The 13,646-nt window shown below is 40.5% G+C and overlaps 1 protein-coding gene across 1 annotated transcript in view; it reads right to left on the reverse strand.

Moving 5' to 3' along the window:
* The window catches only part of NEB (nebulin), a 204,039-nt gene that overhangs the window by 44,383 nt on the left and 146,010 nt on the right, over positions 1-13,646 (reverse strand). Inside the window, exons 101-113 of the mRNA XM_072960953.1 lie at positions 13,536-13,643; positions 12,349-12,456; positions 11,034-11,141; positions 10,236-10,340; positions 10,030-10,134; positions 9,294-9,392; positions 8,848-8,958; positions 4,808-4,912; positions 4,046-4,150; positions 3,685-3,789; positions 1,508-1,612; positions 1,251-1,355; positions 501-605 (exon numbers count right to left, since the gene is read on the reverse strand). Coding sequence (XP_072817054.1) covers positions 501-605; positions 1,251-1,355; positions 1,508-1,612; positions 3,685-3,789; positions 4,046-4,150; positions 4,808-4,912; positions 8,848-8,958; positions 9,294-9,392; positions 10,030-10,134; positions 10,236-10,340; positions 11,034-11,141; positions 12,349-12,456; positions 13,536-13,643 — 1,374 coding nt within the window. The remainder of the gene's footprint in view (positions 1-500; positions 606-1,250; positions 1,356-1,507; positions 1,613-3,684; positions 3,790-4,045; positions 4,151-4,807; positions 4,913-8,847; positions 8,959-9,293; positions 9,393-10,029; positions 10,135-10,235; positions 10,341-11,033; positions 11,142-12,348; positions 12,457-13,535; positions 13,644-13,646) is intronic.

Here is a 13,646-nt window from a genome sequence, read left to right on the forward strand (position 1 = left end):
GGTCCACTTAGTCTAAAATACTTACCCTCTGGTACCTTTCAGAAAAGTTTGCTGACTCTTATTTTAGAACTCAAAGGAAGCTAATCCAACTGCTTTATTTTTAAGTAGGAAAATGAGGCCATAAAACCAAGGTTATTTGCTTCAAGTCACACATCAAGTTTGTGGATTAAAATAACCTCACTTTATATTTGCTACCCTATCAAATCACCAAGAGACATATTTATAGGGAGGAAATTCTGAAAGAGCTAGGAAGAGTTGTACTGAGATGGCCTTTTATCAAATTCAAATGAATAATATAAACAAATGATTACTACTGTCAGTGAGGTCAGTACTAAAATAATTCGTAAGTAAAGTGAATAATGCAATATGTACTCCAACTTTAGGGTCTGGAAGTAAGGGTAGGGATGAAAATATGAAAAGCCATTGCCTCAGTACTGATTCTCTCCGTGGGCCCCAGAGTATGTTGCGTGGATGTAGCCATTGTCCTTGAGAAGGTGTACCTTGCTGTAGAGAGTCTTGTTCTTTTCAGCCAAAGTGAAGTCTGGGGTATCAAAGGCGTAGCAACCAATGCCTTTAAGCCAGGTCAGATCTTCTTTGTATTTTATCTAGGAGACAAACATCATCAAAAAATTGTAAGAACCTATCTCCAAAAAAATAGCAAGTTAGGATCAATACCGGGGAACAGACAGAAACTCTGACTGCTGAGGTACATGGAGAAATAAAGTATTGAGACAATTATTTAAGAGAGGTTTCCAGTAAGGCTGATTTCTGCTCACTTTATGGTGTACTGTATTGCATATGGAAATTTTCATTATAATACCAATTAAAGCAATTCAGATTTAACTGGCATACTTTCCTTGAGAGTGTATCATTAGCCTGGCAGCTGTTGTTTTCTTACAGAGAGTTGAAATTTCTCTCTAAATGAGCATTGTTATGTGTCTTAACTGCTTCATGAAGTTGTCTCTTCAACTGATCAAAAATAGGATGTTGCTTAGATGAAGTATATCACTTCCAGTCATGTAATGTGATGTAACTCACTTAGAAGAAAAACTAGGGTTATAAGTTTAAATACATTTTTCTCTCTCCCAAGTTGATGCTCACTTATTTAGCAATGAGTTTTATGATTGAAACATCCTGACACTACAGCTAAAATTTAGTCAAGTGTTCAATCAGTTTTATGCAGTGTTTAATTTCACAAGTTGTGTGGGCATATGGATTTATATGTAAAAATAGAAGATTTCAAGACTCACATCACTGACTGCATCAGTGACTGCCCGATGGTGGAAATGCTCTGGGCGATCAGGAATGGACCTCCAGATTCCCAGCTGGCTCATGTAGTTCTCCTTGTATTTTATCTGTGGTAAAAGCACAAAGACAGCTATAAAGTCTTACTTAGAGTTAATGTAAAAAAGTCCACTTTTCTCCAGAGAGTTTTAGGAAAGGAATGATACTTTTAAAAAATGGGTTATTTTGAGCCCAGCACAGGTAGAATCATGTAGGGACATACTTTACTGATGTGGTCGGTGACTATGCGATGATACACAATATCTAGAGCATCCTTCACAGTGTGATATTTCCCTTTGGTCTTTTGAAATGTTTCTTTGTAGCGTAGCTGGAAAGATAGAAAGCACATGATGGATTATGAAAAGCTACCAAGTTAACTTCTTGAGCTCTTTTAACCTTGAAGTCTCTTGAGTATTATCGCTTATGTTTTCTCTTGAGTAAATTTAGGAGATTAAAAAGTTCTTTGACATCCTGGAAGAGAAAAAGGACATTAGGACAAAACTAATGAAATCTGCATAGAGTATGGAGTTTAGTTAATAATGGTGTATCAATATTGATTTGTGACAAAAGTCCCATGGTGATGTAGGGTGCTAGCAATAGGGGAAACTGGGTCTAGGCTAGAATGGAAACTCTGTCCAATCACTGCAAATTTTCTGTGAATCTAAAACTACTTAGAATGAAAAAGTTCACTTAAACATAAAATAAGCAAACAAAAAGCTCATTTGGGAAGGAGGGGGAAAAAACCCCATAACTTTGTTGAGCCCAAGACCTACTAACATACTTGGAAAAAGGAGATAGATTTCGTTTCTAACTCCTGGTATTATAATGCCTTCTGCATGAAACCGTCCTGAAATTTTATTTCATTAAAACCTTTAACTTTCTGGTATCTCAAAAGACAACTTTAACCTAAGACTATTATAGAAAATTCATCTCATCTGCACAAGATGAGAGTACTTCTCTGAGCAGTCTGTTTTCAACTTCAAACAAATCTTTCCTTTTTGAGTAGCTGAGCAAACACATGATGAAGGATACCTTTAACTTTAATTTTGTTTTTCAGATAGGTAATCTCCTAAGATCACTTGGCTCTACTTGTGGAGCTAGCCACAGTGGATAAAGCTGAACTTAATGCCAGATCTACCCCTGTTACACTGGACAATTTCAAAGATTAGAGTTACCAGCATAGGGACTGACAAAGCCCTGGGATGGGGCTGTCCAATGGGGCAAAATGAGCCCCAGGGGCCAATTTCAGTGTGTGGACATTCCTGAAAAATGGTGATGTAGAGTAAGCTTGGTTCAAATTAATATCCAACAGTAACATTGAAGTGATAAAGATAGGCCTGTCTCAAGAATATAAAAAAGATCCTAGCGAATAGATTTTGACGGTAGTATATACTTTCCTCAGTTTATATGGCCTCTTTCCAACTGGCAGACCCCTTGCAGCTCCAAATGAAAGTTTCTGACAAAATTACAGAATTGAGATATTGTTCCAATCTGCTGTACCCTTTCACATTTCTGTTTAGGGATCACTGTAATTACTTAAGATGCCTTGAAATCCTAGAGCTATGCTGCTAAGTTGAGGGGTTCTTCGGTTGCTTGTGCTTTTGTCTGGGTTTAAGTCCCAACATGTCCAGTTCTCCAGGGATTCTGGCTCCGATAAAGGGTGCAACGCATTCACAGTTGGGCTTTGGGACCCAAAATTGATAAGGACTGGCCATCTACTGGCGTTGATTAATTTTATATCTTCATTAACAGGTAATCTCATTACCATTGAAAGGCAGTCTTGTCCTTGATCACATGGGATGGGAAACAGAAGTCTGTCCCTCATAATTCTAACAAACCTGTCATTCGCATGATTTAGGCAATCAAGAGAGGAGAGGAACAGACATTTTCTGAGTGTCAACTAAGAGCCCAGCACTGTGCTAGACATGTATATCCATTATCTTGTTTAGCCTAATTATCACAATTACCATCATTCCATATATCAGAAAACAGAGTCTCAGAAAAATTATGTCGATTATATAGAGTCATACAGCAGGCAAGGGACAGCATCAAGATTTGAAACCATGTTTGACCTGCTCCAGGAACATGATTTTATGAATAACAATAATTAATTGTCAAGTATTCCTAGGAACTGCTACCGAAGAATTACAAGAAAGGGTCATGTTTTTGCTCAGAAGATCAATGAGAAAACTAATAGGCTTTTAGCATCTCCCTGGATTACTCTTAGGGATTTTGCCAAATGGTCTTGTTTGTGCCTGAGGTTTTTTGTGCTTTTGTCTTTTTCCTAATCCTTGTGGGCCAGGACTTAGAACTATGGAAATGAATCAAGTATCTTATGCTTCTCAGGTACTTCCAACTTCACTGTCCCTCCCACGGAAGAAGGAAGGAAGGGCTGCATACATCACTGGCATTCCAGTAAGCCTTCTTGGCTCTGATGAGGATTGGTGTATCTGGAACCGGAGTGTACTTGTCCTTCATTTTTTCATATTGAATCTTGTACTTTTTCTAAGAAATAAAGATAGGAGAGAGAGAAATTTAAGTTCAAGTGTTTTCATCCCTCCCAATTTACAACCATGTCACAGACCCAGCCTAGGGACACAATGTCTCATGCTTGTTAAGACAACAGCTCTGCTTTCTGTGTCTTGATGCTGCTGAGCACAACTTATAGAAATGAGCTCTTCGATCAGAGGCAGCAGGTGATGGTTTTAACAAAGGATTTGTTTCTTTAACCCAGTGCCTTGGTGCTGAATCCCCGGCTTACCTCGCTGACCATGTCCTTCACGTCTCTGGCGTGCTTCAGGGCCGTGGTCTGGTTTCCAGCGTGGTGATGAGGCCTCTCTTTGGTGGCAAGTTCAACATACAGATACTAAGTAATAATAGAGATCAGATGTCATAGCGATAAATCACCTCTTATTTTGTATTTTGTCCTCTTTATTCATTTCTAACCCTAAAATAGGAAGGTGGTATCTACTTGTTATTGCCCTATTTTGTTTGTTTGTTATGTGTGTTCCTGTGTATTCGTTTCTGTGTCTCACACTAGGGAACACACATACGCAGTTATTTAGCACTCTTACTGCTGAGTATGGCCCAGTCTAATCTTTACCACGTGATAAAGAATGCTGATAGAAAAGGATCCTGATAGAGTCATCAACAAATTTTTTTTCCATTTTTGCCTGAATGCATGAAATGTGGCTTCATTTGTCTGTGGACAATAGGTAGGTCCTATGGAATGAATTTTTAAAATTATTTTTAATACCTGGAGGCCACAGACCACTCATCCAATGATGAAAGATGCGTAGAACTTAGAAAAGAAGGCATAGCATTGCCTGCTTATGTAAAACGTAACTGTAGTTACGATGGCCTAAAAGGAAACAGCTTCCTGAAGTTAACAGGCATGAGACTACATCAAGGACAACCAAGTGTGGGGGTCTGCCTGCTACTGACCAGGAGTGGCCAGGCACACAGAACCATCCCCTGTGATGCCGATGTGGCAGGTTTACGAACCTTTATTTATGAACGTTACCTGACTCTGAAGCTTCTGCCCTCGCTTGGCTCTTAAAAGATCAGGAGTATCAGGAACGGAAGTGAAGATTGACTTCTGCTTCTTGCCTGAAGCTCTGTACACCAGCTGGAAATAAAATAGTCACGACATCATTTCTGCTTCATCAAAATGTTCTGTGCTCTGTAGACACCTTTATTGCTGACTTCATAGAAAAAGCAGGCAGGGGCCCTCCTGCTGTAACAATCTCAGTCCAATTAATTCTGTCCAATAAACCAATAATTACTTACCTCTCCAGTCCAGTCCTCCTTTTCTTTTTCCCCTCGTATCAAAAATAAGAGACATTCTGCAGCCTGTCCAAGATTCCAGCCTCCTGCTGTGTTCTTGGTCCCTTTTCACCTGTCTCTTCTAGGATCCTGTTCCAGCACTTACCCACTTCCCTTCTATATCTCCCACCCTCTTGGATTTTCCACCCCTCTCCCTTCTGCAATCAGACCCAAATCCCTGCCTTCATTAAGCCTTTTCCAGTTTCTGCCAATGGCCTTGTTCCTTTCTTTCACAACCAAGCAGACTATGTGTTTTTGCTTTTTCTCTTTTGATTAATTTCTCAAGGCAATAGTGTGGCTTCCACCCAGCCACTCCAGTGAAGAACCCTCATTAAAATGTTACAATTGCCAAGTCCTAGAATGCTTCTCTGTGGCAACTGTAACTGCTCAGCAGTCTCATTCCTAGATACCCTCTTCTCTGCCTTCTATTCCACCGTTCTCCCCTGGTGGCCTCCCATCTTTCTGGGTGCTCCTCAGCTTCCTTCTCTGGTTCTGCCCTCCCCTAAAGAGTGCTATCAGCTGAAGTTAAAAGTTGGCCCATTTCACCCTATACCTTCTCCTTGGGTGATCTCATCCTTTGAGTACCCTGAGCCTCAACAGTCAATTTGAGATTGATGACTTCCACATTTATAAATTTGGAATTTATAATTTTAAATTTACACTTATAATTTACAAATTTATTAATAGCCAGTGTCTCTCCTGAGCTCCAATTTATCAACAACGTTCTGAACTTGGGGGACATACCATGTTCAATGTAGAATTCTTTATATTACCCCATCTCCAGCCTAAATATGCTTCTTCTATTTTCTCTTTTTGCTAAATGGCTCCTTGGTCTCCCAGTCATGCAGGCCAGACACCTGGGGCGTCATCCTAGACTTCTTCTCCCTCATTCCCGCATCAGAGTGGTCATGAATCCTGGGCTCCCAACTTTGTGGTAGTCCTTAAGTCTGACCTTTTGTCCTTCCCCACTGCCACTGCCCTAGTTCGGAATTCTATATTATTTCTTTCGACACATCCTTAAGAGCCTCTAAACCACCTTCCCAAATCCTCTATTGGACCACTTCACGTATCTTATCCATCTTTCACAAATCTGAGAGAAAGATTTTCTTAAAGCTCAGATCTAATTAGGTCCTAATGCTCAGATCCATCCTGTGCAGAAATAATTCAGTAATTTTTCATCAAGCCCAGGATTATTAACATAGCAGCCACAAGTTTTCACCACCTGGCTTCTGTCCTATGTCTCTGGTCTCACTTCCCAACAGTGTTCCACATTCCCCAGGTGCTGTTTGAAACTACTCTCAATTTCTAGAGCTCGTTACAGCCACTCACCCATACAGTCCTGTCTACCTGGAGTTCTCTTCCCCTCTTATCTGCCTGGAGAGCTCCTGGAGCCCATACTGTCCTGATTATTCCCACAGGACACATTCATCATACTGATGTCTGTTTCTTCTCAGAGATCGTGAGCCCATGGAACGCAGGAGCTCAGCTCTATCATTCTCTTATCACCTTGTGATAAAAGATCTGAAAAACAGTAGTCCTCTAATATATTTTGAGTATATTTAACATAATGAGGCAAATCATAAAGTGCTAGTGGCTAACAAATTCTATCATGGATACAAATGCCGGTTGAACACATGAAACATAGGAAATAAATAATATGTATATACATGTGTATGTACATGTCCATTTCTTTACATCTAAATTATATACAAGTGCAAGCTGAAACAAAACGTAGCTCATCTACTTGTGGCTGTCTGTGGTGTTATTACTGAAAGAGAGGAGATAAACAAAATAGAAATTTACTGTTTCTCCCAGGCTGAATTTTGAATAAATCAAATGGACAAACTCATAGAATTTCATGGTTAAAAGGAGCCCAAATCGTTATCTAGTCCAATTCTTTGGCTCAGGAAACTGAGGTGCTGAAGTTCTGAATTAGAAAAGGTCACGCCGCAAATTGGAAGTAAATCTGAAACTCAGACCCTACTCTCTCAGGCCATTTCTAGAATTCTCTTTGAAGTGTACTTCCCCTATACTTAGGTATATGTTGTTTATACTCCTTGGGATAACATCTCTGCTTCCTGATACTACAAATATATATGTCAAAAATCCACACAATTTAAAAATGATTCAAAAGTCAACAACCTGAACTTTTGGCCATCACACTTTTTACTGGGCCAATGTTTCCCAAACTTTCCTAATCCTGAAAAACCCTAAAGTCCTTATTAAAAACAGATTTGCAGGCTCTACCCAAGACCTGCTGAATCCAAGGTAGTAGCTTGGATTGGTATTTTATCAAGCCCAGGTCATTCTACAGTGAGGCAAGTAAAAGAGGAATTGCACTGCTAAAAAAATATCCATTCTTCTTCCTCAGTGTTGATGCATAATATGCACAAAATCCCAATAGGAATTGGGAAGAAGAGAAATTAAAGTTTTAGATAGTTCTGAACCCAGATAGCTAAGAGAAGTAAAGGTATTTCAAAGATACAAGTAGGCACTTTAAGTTATCAAACAACTTTTAATTATTGGGTGGCTGGAGGGAATATATAATACTTTATAAAGAAGTGGTTTCCAATGCTGGCTGAATATTAGAATTATCCACGAAGCAGCTAAAAGCCTAAAGATGTCCAGACATAGAGAATCAGTCTAGTGTGGGGCTTGAGGTTGGAGCCCACTCAAGGGTAGTTTTAGAATATTTCATAGATTATTCTGATACTTAGCCAGAATGGAGAGACATCTTTACTGAGAAAAATAATAACATAAGCTTTCCTATCCGAGTGCTAGCACTGGTTGAAATAATGGAGGGAAACTCTCAGGAAAGCAAATGGATTCAATGTAGCATTTGTAAAAGCTGAAGACTGAATCATCCTCTGCCTCTGGCCCACTAAGAGTGCAGGAAGCTGCACATTCTCTCCACTGAGGGCAACACTCAGTTTGCAAAGGCACCTCTAAGTCTAAGAACAAAAGTATAACTAAGCAGCAGCCAGAGCTACTGAGGATGGGGAGTCAGTGATGAAGTGACCTGACAGCCTGGTGGGGTCTGATGGATGAGGCCACAAGACAAACTGAGAGTTGAATGAGAATGGCCCACTAACCATTCAGAGCAACCGTTTACATCTGTGGGATGCCCTTATCTTCACGAAGCACATTTAGTAATTTGGAAAACATGGGCATCTGTTATGGCCCTGGGACTATGGGATGCACATCTAAGTGAGCTGGAGGCAACCCTCAAGGACCCAACAGTCTACAAGAGAGCATTAGATCTATGCCCAACTAACTGTAATAAATCAGGAGCCTCAGTGCCAGTTGGGGCAGATGAAAATGAAACTACGTCGACTGGAATTTACTGAGTGGGCTGCAGAGCAGTGAGCCTTTGAAGACTTTTCAAATAGCACTGCCACGATTAGGGTCCCTGACAGTAGGAATTAATGAGAGAGAAAGTTTTGAAATAAGTTCAGTTTGGAGACTACAACAATAGTGTAAGACAGAAGGACTTGCTAACCTATAATAAAATAATGTAAGCTCTCAGCTGTCCAAGTCATAGGTAGGGCAAGTATCAATATCCTCAACTTACTTAAAAAGGAGAAAATAAGAAAATAGAGGCAAAGTGAGGTCAACTGACTTGCTTAGATACAGTGGCCACTCTGTAATTAAAAGCAGATGGGAGATTTTTGCCTAATATCGTTGCCTGAAAAAAGATCACTGGAGGAATGAGTCCCTTGTAGTGACAGGTTTACTTACCTCACTCAGATGTGTCTTCAGTTCCTGCACTTTTCTGTATTCTGGGGTGTCAAGCACCACTTTGTACTTGTCTCGCATCTTCCTTGCTTTGTCAGTGTATAGGTAGTTAGACTTCAAAAAACAACAATGGAAATACAAGTTGATTAATCATTTAAGGAACTGCAGGTCATGGTCGCATATTGTCTTTCAAATGGCTGGCACGTGCGACCCATGCTGACCCTCTCAGTATCCTGGCTGTCTTCCCCAGCAGGAACAAAAACAATTGTCATTTAACTAAGCGCATTACGTTTTATAGGAGGCACAGATCATCTTAAGTGGGTCATGACTTGCTCAAGTGGGTTAACGGCAAATTTCCCCTGAAAAGAAGCTGTAGGCAAAGATTCTTCCGGCCCAGCAGCTTGAAGCTGACGTGGGGGTAGCTTCGTGCTGTGAAGTTGTGCACTCACCCAGAGCTTCCGCAGGTGCCGGGAGCGGACCATGTCAGGAGTATCGTACAGGAAGCAGCCCAGGCCCCTCAGGATCTGCAAGTCCTCTTTGTATTTAATCTGTGTCACAAAAACAGAGATACAGCTCGTCATGAGCAAATACAAATCAAGAACAAACAAGACAGAGTACTGACACTATTTTATTGATGTATCTTTCATTTTGGTTCAACACAGCCACCCTGTACTCTTAGTTTGCTTGCACTCAAATAGATCATAGGTTTTAAAAATTAAAATTGCTAACCTTGAGCTGACACAGCTATTATTTTATTATTATATTGATGGGAAAAAAAGCATAGATTAAATGGAGTTGTCTTTTAGGAGAGGGAAACACTTAGGGAGGGAAAGAAAAAGGGCAACAAGAAGTTGCTAGAGGGGTGGGAGTAGGGCTGAGCAGGAGAAAGACACTAAACATGACCTGGGACAGAGGCCACCTGGAGTGAGAAGTTGCTAATGATTCAGTGTTGAATGTAGAATAGTGGTCAGCAATTCTTTTATTTCCCAAGTGATCCTCTTACTACTGCTTCCATAGCTAGAGAAACATGGGGTCCTGCTTCCACACTATTTTGTTTCCATGTTGTACACTCAGTTTAGAAGCACTCAGTGCAAAAGATTATTCAAAGACTGGTTGGTTTACATGCAGAAAGCAAGCCTGCCTTTTGGTAAGAGTCTTCCAGACAGACCCCTATGAGATGCTTACATCACTGGTGATGTCTCCCACGTAGCGGCAATGGAGCACTTGGGGTGTGTATGGCATCGAGATCATGTGGCCTTGCATTCTGAAGAAGTCTGACTTGTAAATCAACTAAAGAAAAAAAAATCCATAAACACATAAATTAGAGACCAAATAAGTGGTTGACATTTATCCCTGGGTTCCATGGCCTCCTCTCCTAAAAAAATACCCACCTCGCTGACAGCCTTTTGTGTCTTCTTGACCTGGCGGATCTCAGGCGTGTCGGGGGTTGTGTGGATCTTGTCTTTCAGTTTGTGGTACAACTGTCGGTACAGTCTCTGCATTGGGGGAAGAACCATTCCTGGTGTTTAGTGCAGAATGATGAGGGCATCTATACACTAATCAACAATCAAATATTTTACATATTTAAAGAGTCATGAGAGACGAGATTAAGGATAGAAAAATGAGTGAAATTAGGAAAAAGGAGAAAATGATATTTATTTTATTTAGGCGAAGAAGTCTGAGCACAAATTCTTCTACTTTCTATCAGATGGCTGGATAGTAGAATTAGATATTCAAATCAATAGTTTATGTAGAAAACCAAGTTCATGAGTCAGACCAATATGCAATCTTATTAAAGATTTTTGAATACATATGTCAAAAGAAGGAATTAATTTGCGTTATAATCTATAGAACAGGGTCTCTACAATGGCATTACCAAGTATATTAAAAACAAAAACAAAAACAAAAACAAAAAACCACTGCCAAGGGATACCAGTATCAAAATGGTGACAAAAAAGGATCCCCTTACTCCTTGCTGATGTGTAGGTTTATAGCTGAAATAAAATTCTTTTTTTTTTAAACGGAGGTACTGGGGATTGACCCCAGGATCTTACGCATGCTAAGCATGTGCTCTACCATTGAGCTATTTCCCTTCCCCCACAATTAATTCTTAATGTATTTCAAATAAAGCCACAGTCTTTGAAATTTGAAACTCAGTATTTCCCCCACAGAATTGACATTCACAGTACCTCACTGGTAACATTGTTGACCCTCCGAACATTGACAAATGGGACATCATTGGGTCCAAGTGTATACCCATATGCCTTGAGGTGTTCATAAACTTCTTTGTACTTGAACTGCAAAAGCAAAGTGAGAATGAGATCACTGATGGCTGAACAAAGAGTCATGTTACATTTCTCAAGTGGAAAAGAGCTGTCACTTCATTTGAAAATTACTCTCTAAGCATTAAGTATTTCAGAAAAGCCATCGACAAAATTTCAATAATAATTTGAGTCTTGAAAATTATTTTGTTGGCTAATAAAGCCAGGACCAGGAAGGAATAAAATTCATGCTTGCCTAGATTTAAATCTGTTTGCATGTAGGTATGCAAAATGCAAAATAAAAAAAAGAAAGAATAAAAAAGCCCACCCTATATTTTTAGCCCCAGTAAGGCTAGAAAATTAATAAATGCAAAGCAGAAATGAGATTATTTTTAAGGTTGATGACTGGCTTTATAGACTGATTAAAAATGTTAAATCTGTGACTCTGCTTTGGAAATCATATTATTGGGCCACTGGCTTTGAGACTTTGCAGGACAGCAGGCTTGACCCCCAGGACTCTGGAGGGCAAAAGGGAAAGAAGAGCTTATTCTTCAGCTGATGGCTGCTTTGTGGGCAGGGCCTGAAGGCCAGAGTCACTGGTATAGCAATCATTGCTCTAGGCCTTGTTCATCAGGTCCCAGTCAGCACATGTGGGGAAGGCTGATGTCAGAACTAATGCCTGGTCAAGCCACAGGTAGTGAGAGCCTACCTACTCCTCTGAGTTTCCTGTGAAATGGGCACAGAGGGTAAGTAGTGAGGTAAGAATCAGAGCCAGTAGCCAGGCAACAAGTCCTTTCTTTTCAAAGGAACACACAGAAATGTGCCTTCTGCAATGAAATATTGCAGAAGGAAGACAATTCTATTGCCACACAGCAGTAGAGCTTATATGAAGTTGCATTTCCAGTATATGACTTGGGATAGTTCAGGGTGCTTCTGTGATAAGGTCAACAAAAGTAGTGGCATCATGGCGGCTGCGAGCCCTGAGCAAGGTAACTGACTCATGCAGATGCAAACCCATGAAAGTCCTATGCTAACTCACCCGGACACCCAGGCACCACGGAACTGAAGGAGCAAGCCATTTTCATAGCACCCCTAGAAGATGCACCACCTCCCCTCCCCTGCTCCATCACTGTATAATGCTGAACCTTCAGGAGGTCACTAGGGGGATGAGGATCAGCTATAAATTAATATGCATCCCCCTCCCACTTCAAAGAGCCATCTTAACGAGGAGGGAACCACTTACATAGCTGCTCATGTATCGGATGTCCTTGGTGTGCTTGAAGTGAGGGGTGTCGACTGGAAGCCTATACCCAGTGGGCAGGGACTGCAGGCCAACTTTCCGGTACAGATTCTGCCGGGACGAGGAAGAGCAGGTTAAGTGACACCTACATCAGACAACTGATCCATGTTAAACAAGTCAGAGCCAGCTCCTGTTAGGTTTTCAATTTGATACTTAATGTACTTATGCTTACTGAATTGATTTCAAGAAGAAACAAAGTAAATTCTAAATTCTAAGAGCCAAGCAATGAATCAGATTCCTCTTAACAAATTGTTTTCCAAAAAAAAAAAAAAAGCAGCAAATAAAGGGGCTTATAGAAAATAATTCTTCTATAATTTTTCTAAACAAATCCCTGGTTGACTGCATGGCATCTAGCAAGAATCTGGGAAAAGTAAAGAAAACAGGCAGCTGGTGCCACCTCTGTCGTTAACCCTACCCTTAGGTGATGTTCAAGCCATCACCAGTTCCCAAGCTAGCTGTAATTTTCAGACACATCTCTGGAACCCCTCAGGGCCCCATAAACATAGTGTCTTGATGTCAAGCTGTGAAGAGGTCAGAATGCGCATATTCCTAGCAGAAGGAGGAAAGGAGTTTCTATCTGTGACTGTAAAGGGGGAGCTAAAAGAGGAAAAATAGTGTTTAAAATATTAAAAACCAAATTACTTTTAACATTCAGTATAGGAGAGTAGCATTAAAGGTGAGACCCAAGTAGCACCACCAGATAACCCAGAACAGGGATATTAAATATGTGAGTGGAATCTAGTTTCTTTCTCTTCTGAATTCCAACAGCAATTTCTAGGTGTATTTCTTATTGTAAATAGTCTTCTGTGATTATATGTCTTGCCTTTGCCATCTTGTCTTGGATTTTAAGCTCTTTGAGAGCAGAGGTAGTAGACTGGCCTTCTTCTTTGTAACTTGTAAGCTTTGCTCCAAAGATGCTCATTGCTTGCTCTCAGCCAAGAAGGAAGACAGGCGAGGCATTGTTTTTTGTTTTGTTTTGTTTTGTTTAGCTCATGTGAATAAACAGCCTTTACAATTAATTACAAGGTCAGGCTGAAGATGCCCAAGGTCAGGCCACTTCTACAGAAGCCTGACCCGTAGGCGGCATCCTGGATTTCTGCCGGGTACTCTGTCCAGCTCTCACCACTCACCTCACTCTGGAGCTTGTACGCATGAAGAGCTCGGTCCAAATCCACGGTTTTTGTGGTTGGAGCCACTTTGCCTCTGACGCTGTGTATGTAGTCATGGTGGTAGACGGCCTG

Source organism: Vicugna pacos, chromosome 5 (assembly GCF_048564905.1).
Source record: "Vicugna pacos chromosome 5, VicPac4, whole genome shotgun sequence".
NCBI classification, from domain to species: domain Eukaryota; kingdom Metazoa; phylum Chordata; class Mammalia; order Artiodactyla; family Camelidae; genus Vicugna; species Vicugna pacos.